The 11866-nt window shown below is 49.3% G+C and overlaps 1 protein-coding gene across 7 annotated transcripts; it reads right to left on the bottom strand.

Annotated features, from left to right (window-relative positions):
* Positions 1 to 383: 383 nt before the first annotated feature.
* Positions 384 to 5849, bottom strand: WDR45 (WD repeat domain 45). 7 transcript variants are annotated; one of them, XM_006163508.3, is made up of 11 exons: positions 5604 to 5849; positions 4050 to 4121; positions 3830 to 3904; positions 3631 to 3735; positions 2646 to 2754; positions 2429 to 2523; positions 1654 to 1733; positions 1317 to 1525; positions 1137 to 1238; positions 908 to 1053; positions 384 to 651 (listed from the first exon to the last, which is right to left on the bottom strand). In XM_006163508.3, exons 2-11 carry the CDS (start codon positions 4102 to 4104, stop codon positions 542 to 544), a joined length of 1086 nt encoding a protein of 361 aa, XP_006163570.1. In that variant the 5' UTR covers positions 4105 to 4121; positions 5604 to 5849; the 3' UTR covers positions 384 to 541. The 7 variants fall into 7 exon arrangements, with proteins under 7 accessions (XP_006163570.1, XP_006163569.1, XP_014437625.1 ...); XM_006163507.3 differs by having other exon boundaries at positions 5609 to 5848; XM_014582139.2 differs by having other exon boundaries at positions 2646 to 2751; positions 5609 to 5837.
* Between the last annotated feature and the right edge of the window lie 6017 nt (positions 5850 to 11866).

Below are 11866 nucleotides of genomic sequence, written 5' to 3'. Positions count from 1 at the left end.
TTTTTTAGGTTTTTGCCATAGGGTATGTGCGTGCTTGCCAGAAACAGCTAGACACACAGAGGGAAAGTGAGAAATCACCCCTGGGGCGGGGGTGGCCACGCCTCGGCCCCTTCATTCTCCTACTGGGATTCTGGGCATGCACACACACAGAGCAGCATGTGATTTTCAAGCCGCTGGTGGGAACTGCTCAGCCATGTGGGAATCCAACGCCTTAACCATCACGCCACCTGCTGGCCGCACTGGGAACCTTTTTAAATCCCCAAGTTAGAGCACTCCCTCTGGGTCTCTGGTAGTCTTTTCCAGGTTAGGGACCCAAAGGATCTCCTCTTCCTGGGTCTCTGATCTGTCCATTCGGGCTCGGGCTCGCAGTCATCAAGAAGTGCTTGGGGGAAGTGAGCTGTTTATTTAGATGTAGGTAGGCCTGCTAAACGAAAGTGGGCACCCACCCCATTAATGTTTGCTGGGTGGTGGGTCCAACAGCACTACCCCACCCTCAAGGCTCAGCTCTGCTACTGCAGTCCCTAGCACAGCCCTCAGGTTCTTAAAAGTCATCATCATCACAGATGTCAAGGTACACGTCAAAAGCCTCTCTATTGCAGTTTCCATCAGGAGTGAAGACATATTTGTGGAAGGTCCCATCGACACAGATGGCTAGGGAGGAGAAGGGACGGTAGAAGGTTAGAAGCTACCCCAGCCACACACTCCAGTCTTATCAGGAGTCCCATGGCCTAGGTTCTACATCCAGGCCTTTGCCCAAGTATCATCCCCCTTACTAATGATAAAGTTGAGCCACACATTCCAGTTCCCTCAGCCCTACAATTCTTCCCAAGGCCCTAAAATTCTACCAGATCCTATCTGCAGGCCTTTACCCATGCAGTACCCCAACCAAGAGGATACTCCCACTCACCAATGACAGAGTTGACGTTCTTGGAAGTATTGCGACCGAAGGCGCAGATGCAGGCTGATTCGGCAGGCACAGTGAAGCTCGCCAGGCTCCACTGAGAATCCACGTATTGCCCAATCATAGGCCCCACCTTGCCCACGCGAGCCAGCCTGCAGGCAGCAGTGGCTAAGCACAGGTGTGGTACATGGGCAGGGGGATGGGGACACAGCAGGGTGGGGCAGGGGGTACTCACGCGGAGCGGCGGTTTAGGCGAGTATCCTTGAGAGCAAAGATATGGACAGTGCCCTTATCACTGGAAGCGCAGAGGAAGGAGGAGTCGTGGCTGAAGTTAATGCTGGAAGACAGACCAGCAGTGATGACGTATGTCATGAGGTATGGAGTCACCAGGCCACCACACATGCTCTGCGCTCACCAGTAGAGGGTGGCAGGGTCAGTGCCTCGGCGTAGCTCCACCAGTTTCTCCTTGGACTGCGTATCAAAAAGGCGAATAAGGGTGCCCTTTTGGGAGGCCGAGGCCACTACGGTGCCTGGCTGATTCAGGGACACGCAGGCCACATCACTCTGATGAGCATTGATGGTGAATGGAGCAGATGAAGTGCCAGGCTTTGTGCTCGCCAGGTCCTGGGGCAAAGGGTAAGTGAGAGCAGTTTGGGCTTAGGATGGTATGTAGCAGAAGGACCAAGAGTCCATGGAAGGAGGGGGACAGCCCACCCACCTTCCCACCTGTCCTTTCCCACTTGTCAGCTCACCACAAGTTGCAGACTTCCACACTTGTGTCCTGGGAACACTAGCAGTTGTTTCTCCAGGCTAGGGCAGAGGTCACAGAGCCCTGGGGTGTGAGAATGAAGCAGAAGCCGAGACCAGGCAGAGTCTCAGAATGGACAGGTGAACAAAGGCCAGATTTCAGCCCTCCAGAGCTTTCACTCAGCTGTACTTCCCACCAGCTAAGCAGATTCCTTTCCTCCCCACATAGCTACTATGATAGCCCCAGGGATCCCTGATACACCTACCTAGGTCCTCACTAAGTTTCTTCTTTTTAAAACTTTCTTCTGTTTGTAAGAGAGTCAGAGAAGGGGAGGGGGGCAGACTTCACCCCTGAGTCTTGATGCCACAATCTCAGTTTTAGACAGCCCTGGATCATGGACAGATGCATGCCTGGCATGCTCAGAGTAGTCTCTGGATATGAACCAAGAACTTTCCCATGTTGGTCAGCCTCACAGAGCATTGCATTTTATGGCTGCACCCCTGTCTGGCCCTCTTACTAGGTGTTTCTGCTCTGCCATCTGGGTCACCTGAGGTAGAGCGGGGCCAAGCATGGGGAGTGGGAACTGGCTGAATGATGGAAAGAGGGGCAGATTGCGAAATGAGCACCTCTTAGCCCATTTGAGTATTTCTGCACAAGGTCAGCTCATTGCCTCTTTCACATTTCTCTCTCTGTGTGTGTCCCTTCCTTTCTCTCATCTCTGCTTCTGTGTTCCATCCCCTGCCTAACACCCTTATACCAGCATATCTGGGTCTTCTCACCCTTGGGATTATCCCGGGTGTCAAACTCAAACAGCTTTCGGGGGTTGTCAGGGAAGGAGTACACATAGATGCGGTTCCTCAGCACAATCACGATCCTGTAAGCATCACACAACACAGGATGGCCATGAGGGGAGAGTGGGATGGCCTGGTGGGACTAACCCTCTCACCTGCTGTGAAGACCTCCTACCCCACCTACCCCAGTCCTCATCAGACTCACTTGTCATGGCGCATGCGCACAGCCAGCACTGGCTTGGTGAAGGTGAACTCCAGCACCAGCTTGTCCTTGGAGTCCTTGCCATCCCGGGCATCATCCCAGATCAGCACTGCTGGGCAGGTGGGTGGGTTGTAGGGGGTGAAGGTTCAAGGTGAGGGGCAGCCCTGGTAAGCCATGACCCACTGCTACTTCCCAATTGCTTAGCTTTTCACTAAACATCCAACGTGAGCCTCACATGGCATCAACACTGTGGACATGATCTCTGAGAGAACCCACTCTAGAACTGTTAAACTCATTTATAGTTGAGGAAAAGCTGAGGTTTGAAGGGGTTGAATGTCTGGCCAAGGACCTCTAAGCCCATTAGCAACCAAGCAGGGACTCACACCCAGGCCTATAGCTTTCCCTCAGTAACTATTTCTGCTTCAAGGGGCCCAGTCCAAACCCCCAGATTTCTGTGAGGAATCCTAGGGCTCTGTGACTCACCTAGGGCGACTCTTGCCATGTCCCGGTGAGATCAACAAGAAAAACCCTTAAAACAAGACGGCACTTGAGGATCAAGCCAAGGGGGCGTTGGGGAGATGTCTCCAAGCTTTCAAAACCTATTGGTTGTGTGACCTTAGATGAGTCACTTCACCTCACAGGGCCTGTTTCCTCACTGATAAAAATGGGGATAATGATACTTTCTATCACATAGAATTACTCTGAGAATTAAATGAGTTAATATATGTAACATCCTTAGAAGTGCTTAGAGTGCCAGGCTCACAGTAAGTGCTCCATACGTAAGGACACAGCACACAGGAGGCACTCAGTGTTATTTAAAAACAGAACACCAAGCTTCTCAAGCTGTAAGATGTATAACTTCTAAGCTGTAAGCCTCACTGTGTGACTCTGAGATGCTCTGACATCTTCATCTGCTAGTGCCTCGGGATGCCTGTGGGAGGCCAGAAATCCAGGGAATCTGGGCCAAGGCAGGAATGAGGGTGCTTACCTGAGATCTCCGAGAATTTGGGGCTGCTACCACCGCCCACCAGGGCCAACAGGTTGGAGCTGTGCAGCGTCTCCACCAGGCCCATGCTGCCCACCTGCTCGTGGTCTGGACAGGGACCAGGGTGTCAGTGGAGGTGGGAGCCAATGCCCTGCCCAGTCCAGCCCTTCTGCCCAATGTCCCTCCCCTACTACCAGCTCACCCAGATGCCCCTTCTCCATCAATGGCTCCACATTGTAGATGCGCACACCTGTCTCCATGGCGCAGCAAAAACAGCCTAGGGGGGTGGAAGGAATCCAGGCTGCCTCAAAGGAACATTCTTTGAAATGGGAAGCTGAGGCTCATAGTTCACCTCTGACTCTTCTCACCTGCCCGCCTGCCCTCCCCCAACCCACAAGAGTGCAGGTGTAAGTCTCTCTTACTTTGGTCTTGGTTGAAACGCAGGCTGGTTACTCCTCGAAGTGGCTGCTGAGTCATGGTCCAGGATTGCTCCCCTGGACACAAATAGGACAAAGTTGGAAGGAGTCCTAAGGCCTTTCCTCCAAGTCCTAGAACTTCTGTCCCCAAATGATTTCTTTCTCCTTCTCCCACTGTGCTAACTAATGACCCCAGCAGGACTGCAAAGAAGATGAAAACAAGAGGAGAGTCCTGGGCTTTCTGTTCTAAGCTACCAAGGCTCCAAAGAGCATAGCCAGAACACTCCCCAACCCTGCAACACAAATATTCTCAACCCCAGCTCCAAGCCCACACTGACCTGGAACCCTTATCTCCTCCTCACATGGTGGCCCTCACCTACTTATCAGGAAGTAATGGAGTAGGGGATGTCCCAGGCTTCCAATTCCCAGCCAATCTTGGCCCCTGTGCCTGACATGACCTATAACAACTCCCCACCTACCTCTCATCTTCACACCTAAACCCAGCACCCTAACTCTCCTTATCAATAAATAGGGGAAAGAGGGGGGACCAGCAGTTGGCATAATGGGTATGTTGCTGGATTCCCATGTAGTCGACTGTGGTTTGAGTTCCGGACCCGGTGGCTTAAACTCATGCCAGGCACGTGTGCGTGCATGCCCAAGATCCCAAGAGGAGAATGGAGAAGGGATTGCGACATGGCCATCCCCTTGGGGGTGATTTCTAGCTTTCTGTCTCTCTGTGTCTTTCTGGGCAGTGCACACGCCCAATAGCAAAAACTTCTCAAAAAAAAAAAAAAAAAAAAGAGAGAGAGAAACTCCCCTACTCATGTCCTTCTAACTGTACCCCAACCTGTTCAACAACCCAGTCCCCTCATACCTTCCCCTCTCACTGACTTCTCCACACCCTTTCAGATGACCCCTTCCTCCTTGAAGACACCACCTCAGCATTCCCCTATTACCCACATTCCTCACCCTGGGACATTCCCTTCCTTGTGCTCTGCTATCCCTGACACCAACATAAGCTGGCCTGGATCCACTTCTGGGAACTCTCATGCCCCTAATATTCCTCCTCTAAACCCCTTATCCCCTCCCCAAGATGCTGTCCAGGCGCACCTCTATCCCCTCCAGACCCTCTGTTTAGAAAAAACTTAGATGCCTACCCAGGATGCCCCTGCATCTCCTCAAGACATCTGCCCAGGCACACACCCCTCTCTCCATTTTCCAAGAGCCCAAACTTCCTACCTTTCCCTTCTGTAACACCTTCTACCTGACTGCCTCACTTTCTCAAGATCTATACTTTGACAGCTCCACCTCTGATGACCCTTTCTGAAACCCTATTTCAATGGCCCGATCACTCAAGAACTCTGTTCGGGATGCCTCACCCCTCTCCCCAAACCACTCATACTCCTTCCAAACACCAGCACCCACTCAACACCCCTGTCCTACACCCCCACTTCCAAGACCCTCTAACTCAAAAGACCCCCTACTCAAAAGATCTCCACCGTTCCCCAGGCTCCAACCATGCCTAGACTCATGCTCCAGCTCTCCGCTGTTTTCTCCTACCTTACCTCCGCGCGGCCGCGGCCCCAGCTTTAGTTCTCGGTGCCGCCCGCGGCCCGACTTTCTGACCTCCCGGGCCTTGGCGCCCGGCTCCGGTGTTTACATCAGGCCCCACTTCCGGGGGAGGGAGCCTGTCACGGGAAATGACTCATCCACGCCCAATTCGCGTGGCTTCGCAGCATTGCGAGCGACAGTGGGGTCCTCTGAAGAGGGCCTGGGGAGCGGAGGAAGGTCGGTCGAGGAACTGGGGGCAGAGGAGGATCCCCATGGTGTGAGGTGTAGGAGGACCCGAGAGGGGTGGGAGAGAGAGCCGTCCCGTCGCTAAGCGGAAAAGGGCGGAGCGTTCAACAACTCGGTAACCCACGGAGGGCTAGAGGAGATAAAGTGGGCTAACAAGATGTGTGCTTTGAGGTGGGCTAGAGTAGCCGCCTCGTCGCCTGGCGGAGTCCTCCCAGGCTTCTTGAGAAACCGCTCCGGAGGCTGGAGGCGGGGGCGGACCTGGAAAGTTGACACTTTATTTCCTTGGCCAGGGGAGGCCAGGGATGAACATTTTACTTTCTATGTCTCCACCCCGCCTCCAGGTCTGTTATATTTACAAACTGAAACATTGTTCTTTGCCAGTAAAAGGTATCAATGTTTACCGTGGGAAGGAAAAAGGCCCCAAGTTCTATACGTGCTGGAAGTATTTTTTAATCAAACTTGAACATTTCGAGATACGTGTAGATTTATATGCAGTTGTAAGAAATAATGGAGAAAGCTTGTACTTTTATTATTGTCGGAATGTTGGTGTTGGTACAATTGACCCATCCCTTATTCTTTCAAAATATTGAAGGATATCTGTTTAGTTAATCATTTTCAACTGGCTCATGATCTTCTCTTCTTTTCTTTTCTTTTTCTTTTTTTCCTGGAGAAGTTTTTGCTATAGGGCGTGTGTGCTCGCCAGACAGACAGAGAGATAGAAAAGAATTATTGTAGGGGGACCAGCAGTGAGCGTAATGGCTATGTCGCTGGACTCCCACGTAGTCGACTGCGGTTCAAGTCCCGGACCTGGCCTGAGCAGTCAAGTCCCTGCAGTAACATGCCCCATACACCTAGGTGGTAGAATAGGAAAGGTATCTCAGCAAGCACAGCAATCCAGAGTTGTCTGCAATTTCAAAGCATTCTGGAAACAACCAGAACCTTTCCACTTAAAGAGCACCAAGAATAGACCGGAAAGGTCAAAATCATAAGGTTCTTGGGACCAGCAGATGGCATAATGGCTGTGTTGCTGGACTCCCATGTACTCGACCACGGTTCGAGTTACAGACCTGATGGCTTAAACTCACGCCGGGTGTGTGTGCTTGTGTGCCCAAGATCCCGAGAGGAGAATGGAGGAGAAGGGACTGTGCCATGGCCATTCCCCCTGGGGGAGTGATTTCTCGCTTTCTGTCTCTCTGTCTCTCTGTCTTTCCAGCAAAAACCTCTCCAAAAAATAATAACTCCTTCAAAAAAAAAAATAAAACACTGAAAGGCTTGGTTTCATAGATAGGAGGGTTAAATGAAGAAAGCATAAACAAAGAAAAAACAGATTTGTCATTTCTTCTTTTAAATTTTCATTTATGTATTTATTTATTTATTTTAATTTGACCAGAGAGGGACAGAGTGTGAAGGGAGGGGGGAGTGAGAAAGCAAGCCACCAGATCTGAGACTCAAACCAGTCAGCCACATGGGAGTCCAATGTCCCCAACCACCACATCACGTGCCAGCCCCAGATTTCAAAATTACCTTGTAAGGTGTAGACAGCAATATAAAAATAACTGATTGGTTAATATTAGATTATTCCAGGTTTCTTGGCATAAGGATTAAAGACAAAAGAACTTCATTATCAGGCCCATTGAAACTGGCCTGTTTAGGAAACTTGGCTGTTATCTCTCAGGAAAGTTTAGTTTAATGTTGGCTCAGTGACATGGAACTTAGCATGGATGACTCCATTTTGATTTGTAATATGATATGTTGGGATCTAGTACAGGAGCTTACTCCAAAATAATGAGCTTCTATAATTTTTAAAAATGTAATACCTGTTTGACATGTTCATGTGGATGTCTTATAAAGCCTATGCACCCAAACAGATATCTTACATTCCCCTTGCTCAGACACCTTCTTGGCTCCCTTATCTCACCAATGGCACCACACACTTAGTTTGTCACTTGAGTCACAAAGCAGATATATCATGCTTCATTCCCTTTCTTTGTCATTGGCAAATTCTGTTGGTCCCACTGTCAAAATGTTTCATGGGGACCCAGCAGGTGGTGTAGTGGTTAAGGTGCTGAACTCCCACATGGCTGATCATGGTTTGAGTCCCTGATCTGGAGACTTTTTTAAAAAATTATTTATTCCAATTGTTGTTATTATTTTTTTTCAATTTCACCAGGGAGAGACAAAGAGAGAAAAAAAGCAAGAAAGCAAGCCACCAAGTCTGGGACTTGAACCATGGTTGGCTATGTGGGAATGAAGTACCTATAATCACCACACCATCTGCCAGCCCCTCGGAAGCTTGAAACTCACGCTGGGCACATGAGTACTCAAAATCCCAGGAGGAGATTGGAGGAGAAGGGATTATGGTGTGGCGATGTCCCCTGGGGGCGTACTGGTTAAGGCATTAGACTCCTACAAGATCAACGGCGGTTCAAGCCTGGAACCAGTGGCTTGAAAATCATGCCAGGCACATGTGCATGTGTGCCCAAAATACCAGGAGGAAAATGAAGAATGAAGCATTAGACATGCTTGCTTTCCCTCTCACCTTCTCTCTGTCTCTTGGGCAAACACATCCACCCTGTGGCAAAATCCTAAAAAAAATACGTTGCATGGAGTCTCAGTCAAGATGAAGTAACTGGGACCAAACAGACCCTCTTACCTTAAACATTACTCCCCTACCCAATAAAGCTGATAAAATATGTGAAATAGTGGGGTTTTAGAATTTTTTCCCCCATAGGGCACATGTGCTTGCTAGAGAGACAGAAAGAGGAAAAGTGAGTAATCACAAGGGAGGATGGCCATGCTGCAATCTCTTCTTCATTTTCCTCCTGGTATTTTGGGCACACATGCACATGTGCCTGGCATGATTTTCAAGCCACTGGTTCCAGGCTTGAACCGCCGTTGATCTTGTAGGAGTCTAATGCCTTAACCAGTACGCCACCTGCTGGCCCTAAAATGGTGGGTTTTTTTTGTTGTTGTTTGTTTTTTTTTTAAACACATTAGACATCAGGCACAGAACACTGATCCTGAAAGATGGGAAACAAGGTAACCCTCATGAATGCCCCAGCATACTTCCTAGAGAGAGTCTATGCTATGGCACAGGAAAATAAGATTAAGACAGAGCCTGGTAGAGCTCTAAATTGAGATGGTCCAGAGATACAGGACATCTAGAGTTCAAAGGACAGACTATCAGGAGAGAGTTGCACACACAGATCTGCAGAGAGTTCTTCAGTACTTCAGTATTCAGCCAAGTACTTACTAACACAGGTATGTGAGGAAACAACTCCAGACCAGGAAGAGAACCATCCAAATGGATCGGAGAGGAAAGAGAAACGGGCCAGAAAATCCTGCTTTTCCCCTTTAGCCATAATTCACAGGCATAGAGTAGACAGGAAAATCTTGTCTTAGTTGTGGGGAATACTTAGCTCTAGACAGTACTGCTGGAGATTCACTCATAAAAGGAAGACCCCAGGGCCAGCAGGTGGCAGAGTGGTTAAGGTGCTGGACTCCCACGTGGCCAACCACTGTTCAAGTCCTGGACCTGGTGGCTTGAAACTCATGCCGAGTGTGTGTGCATGTGTGCTCAAAATCTTGAGAGGAGAGAACCAGCAGTTAGTGTAATGGCTATGTCGCTGGACTCCCACGTAGTCGACCGCAGTTCACGTCTCAGACACGGTGGCTTAAAACACGCTGGGCGTGTGTGCGTGCGTGCCCAAGATCCCGAGAGGAGAATGGAGGAGAAGGGATTGCGACGTGACCATCCCCCCTGGGGGGTGATTTCTCCCTTTCTGTCTCTATGACTCTCTCTGTCTGACAAGTGCACACGCCCTATAGCAAAAACCTCTGCAAAACAAACAAACAAACAAAAAAATCCTGAGAGGAGACTGGAGGAGAAGGGATTGTGGTTTGGTCATCCCCCCTGGGAATGATTTCTCACTTTCTGTTTCTCTGTCTCTCTGGTGAGCACATGTGCCCTATAGCAAAAATCTCTCTAAAAAAAATAAAATAAAGGAAGGGGACCAGCAGATGGTATAATGGTTATGTTGCTGGGCTCTCACATAGTCAACTGCAGTTCGAGTCCCAGACACAGTGGCTTAAAACTCACACCGGGTGCGTGTGCATGTGTGCCCAAGATCCCAAGAGGAGAACAGAGAAGGGATTGAGGCGTGACCATCACCCCTGGGGGGTGATTTCTCACTTTCTGTCTGGTTGCATTGTTGGACTCCCACGTAGTAGACCATGGTTCAAGTCCTGGACCTGGCAGCTTAAAATTCACACCAAGTGTGTGTACAAGCGTGCCCAAGATCCCAAGAGGAGAATGGAGGAGAAGGGATTGCAGAGTGGCCATCCCCCCTGGGGGGTGATTTCTCATTTTCTGTCTCTCAGGTGAGTGCACATGCTCTATAGCAAAAATCTCTCTCTAAAAATAAAAAAAAGAGGGGAAAAAAGTTGATAAAAGTTAATATGGAAGGACCCCGAATTCATGTATAACTCAGGGCGTATAGCTGCCTGAAGTTTCTACCCTCCTGCAAACTTACTGCCCCACTCCAGAGCTACAGGGTAACCTTAAAACCTTGAATAGATTAGTATGTTGAGCAGGTTAAAACCTCAAATATATTAGACTGCCTCCTTCTCTGCCTCCAACCCCCAGTCCAAACTGGAGATTCATAGTACTAACTCCTTTGTTCTCGCTCCTGTAATCAACAGTTCACCTAATCTCTCTGAGTGCTGTTTTCCATTCCTCTGTGTCTGGTTTTCTGCAGCAGAGTAACAACAACAAAAATCCAGCCCAGCCACCATGGCACAATTGGTGGCACAAGTGCACTGCAAGGCTGGAGGCCGTATGGACAACTGTGCATTTGGATTCCTGGTTTGGGCTCCTATTCTTAGTGATATAGGGAATCACTTGTTGCATTTTTTTCTTTATATATTTATATACAAAATATATAAAATATTATATGTATTTTTTTCCCATAGGACATGTATGATTGCTGAGAGAGACAGAGAGAAAGGAAAAGTGAGAAATCACTCCCCAGCAGGGATGACCACATCACAATACCTTCTCCATTCTCCTCTCAGGATTTTGGGCACACATGCACGCACATCTAGTATGTCTTTCAAGCAACCAGGTCTGGCACTCAAACCATGGGGTCAGCCATGTGGGATCCAGCACCTTAACTACCATGCCACCTGTTGGATCTCAAACTTGCCTTTAAAAAGAGCCTGGTGGAAGACAGGGCAGATGACATGGTGGTTAAGGCACTGGATCCCACATGGCCAACTCTGCACTCTGTGGTTCAAGTCCCAGACCTGGCAGCCTGAAAAACATGCCAGGTCCATATACATGCATTACGGTGTGGTTATCCCTTGGGCATGATTTTTCACTTTCCCTCTCTCTGTCTCCTTCGGCAAGCATATACACCCTATGGCGCCAGTGGCTTAAAACTCATGCCAGAGGGACCAGCAGTTGGCGTAATGGCTATGTCACTGGACTCCCACGTAGTCGACCACGGTTCACATCCCGGACCCGGTGGCTTAAAACTCACGCCGGGCGCGTGTGTGTGTGTGTGCTCAAGATCCTGAGACAAGAATGGGGGAGAAGGGATTGTGGCATGGCCAACCCCCCTGGGGGGTGATTTCTCTCTTTCTATCTCTCTGTCTCTCTCTGTCTGTTTGGCGAGCGCATGCGCCCTATGGCAAAAACCTCTAAAAAAAAATCTCATGCCAGGCACCTATGCATGCATGTGTGCCCAAAATCCCAAGAGGAGAATGAAGGAAAAGGGATTGTGGTGTGGCCATCCACCCTGGAGGGTGATTTCTTACTTTCTGTCTCTGTCTCTTTGGTGAACACACGCACCCTATAGCAAAAATATCTCCTAAGGGGGAAAAAAAAAAGATGTATCCCACATAGCTCATTGTGTAGTTTGAGTCTCAAACCCTGAAGCCTGAAAAATGTACTGGGAATATGTATATGCATATCCCAAATCTAGAAGGGATGGAGAAGTGGAGAAGGTACTAGACATGAGCTAAAG

The sequence above is a fragment of the Tupaia chinensis genome, unplaced genomic scaffold (genome assembly GCF_000334495.1).
Source record: "Tupaia chinensis unplaced genomic scaffold, TupChi_1.0 Scaffold142384_1, whole genome shotgun sequence".
In the NCBI taxonomy this organism is placed as follows: Eukaryota; Metazoa; Chordata; class Mammalia; order Scandentia; family Tupaiidae; genus Tupaia; species Tupaia belangeri.
This window is presented reverse-complemented; position numbering and strand designations above follow the sequence as displayed.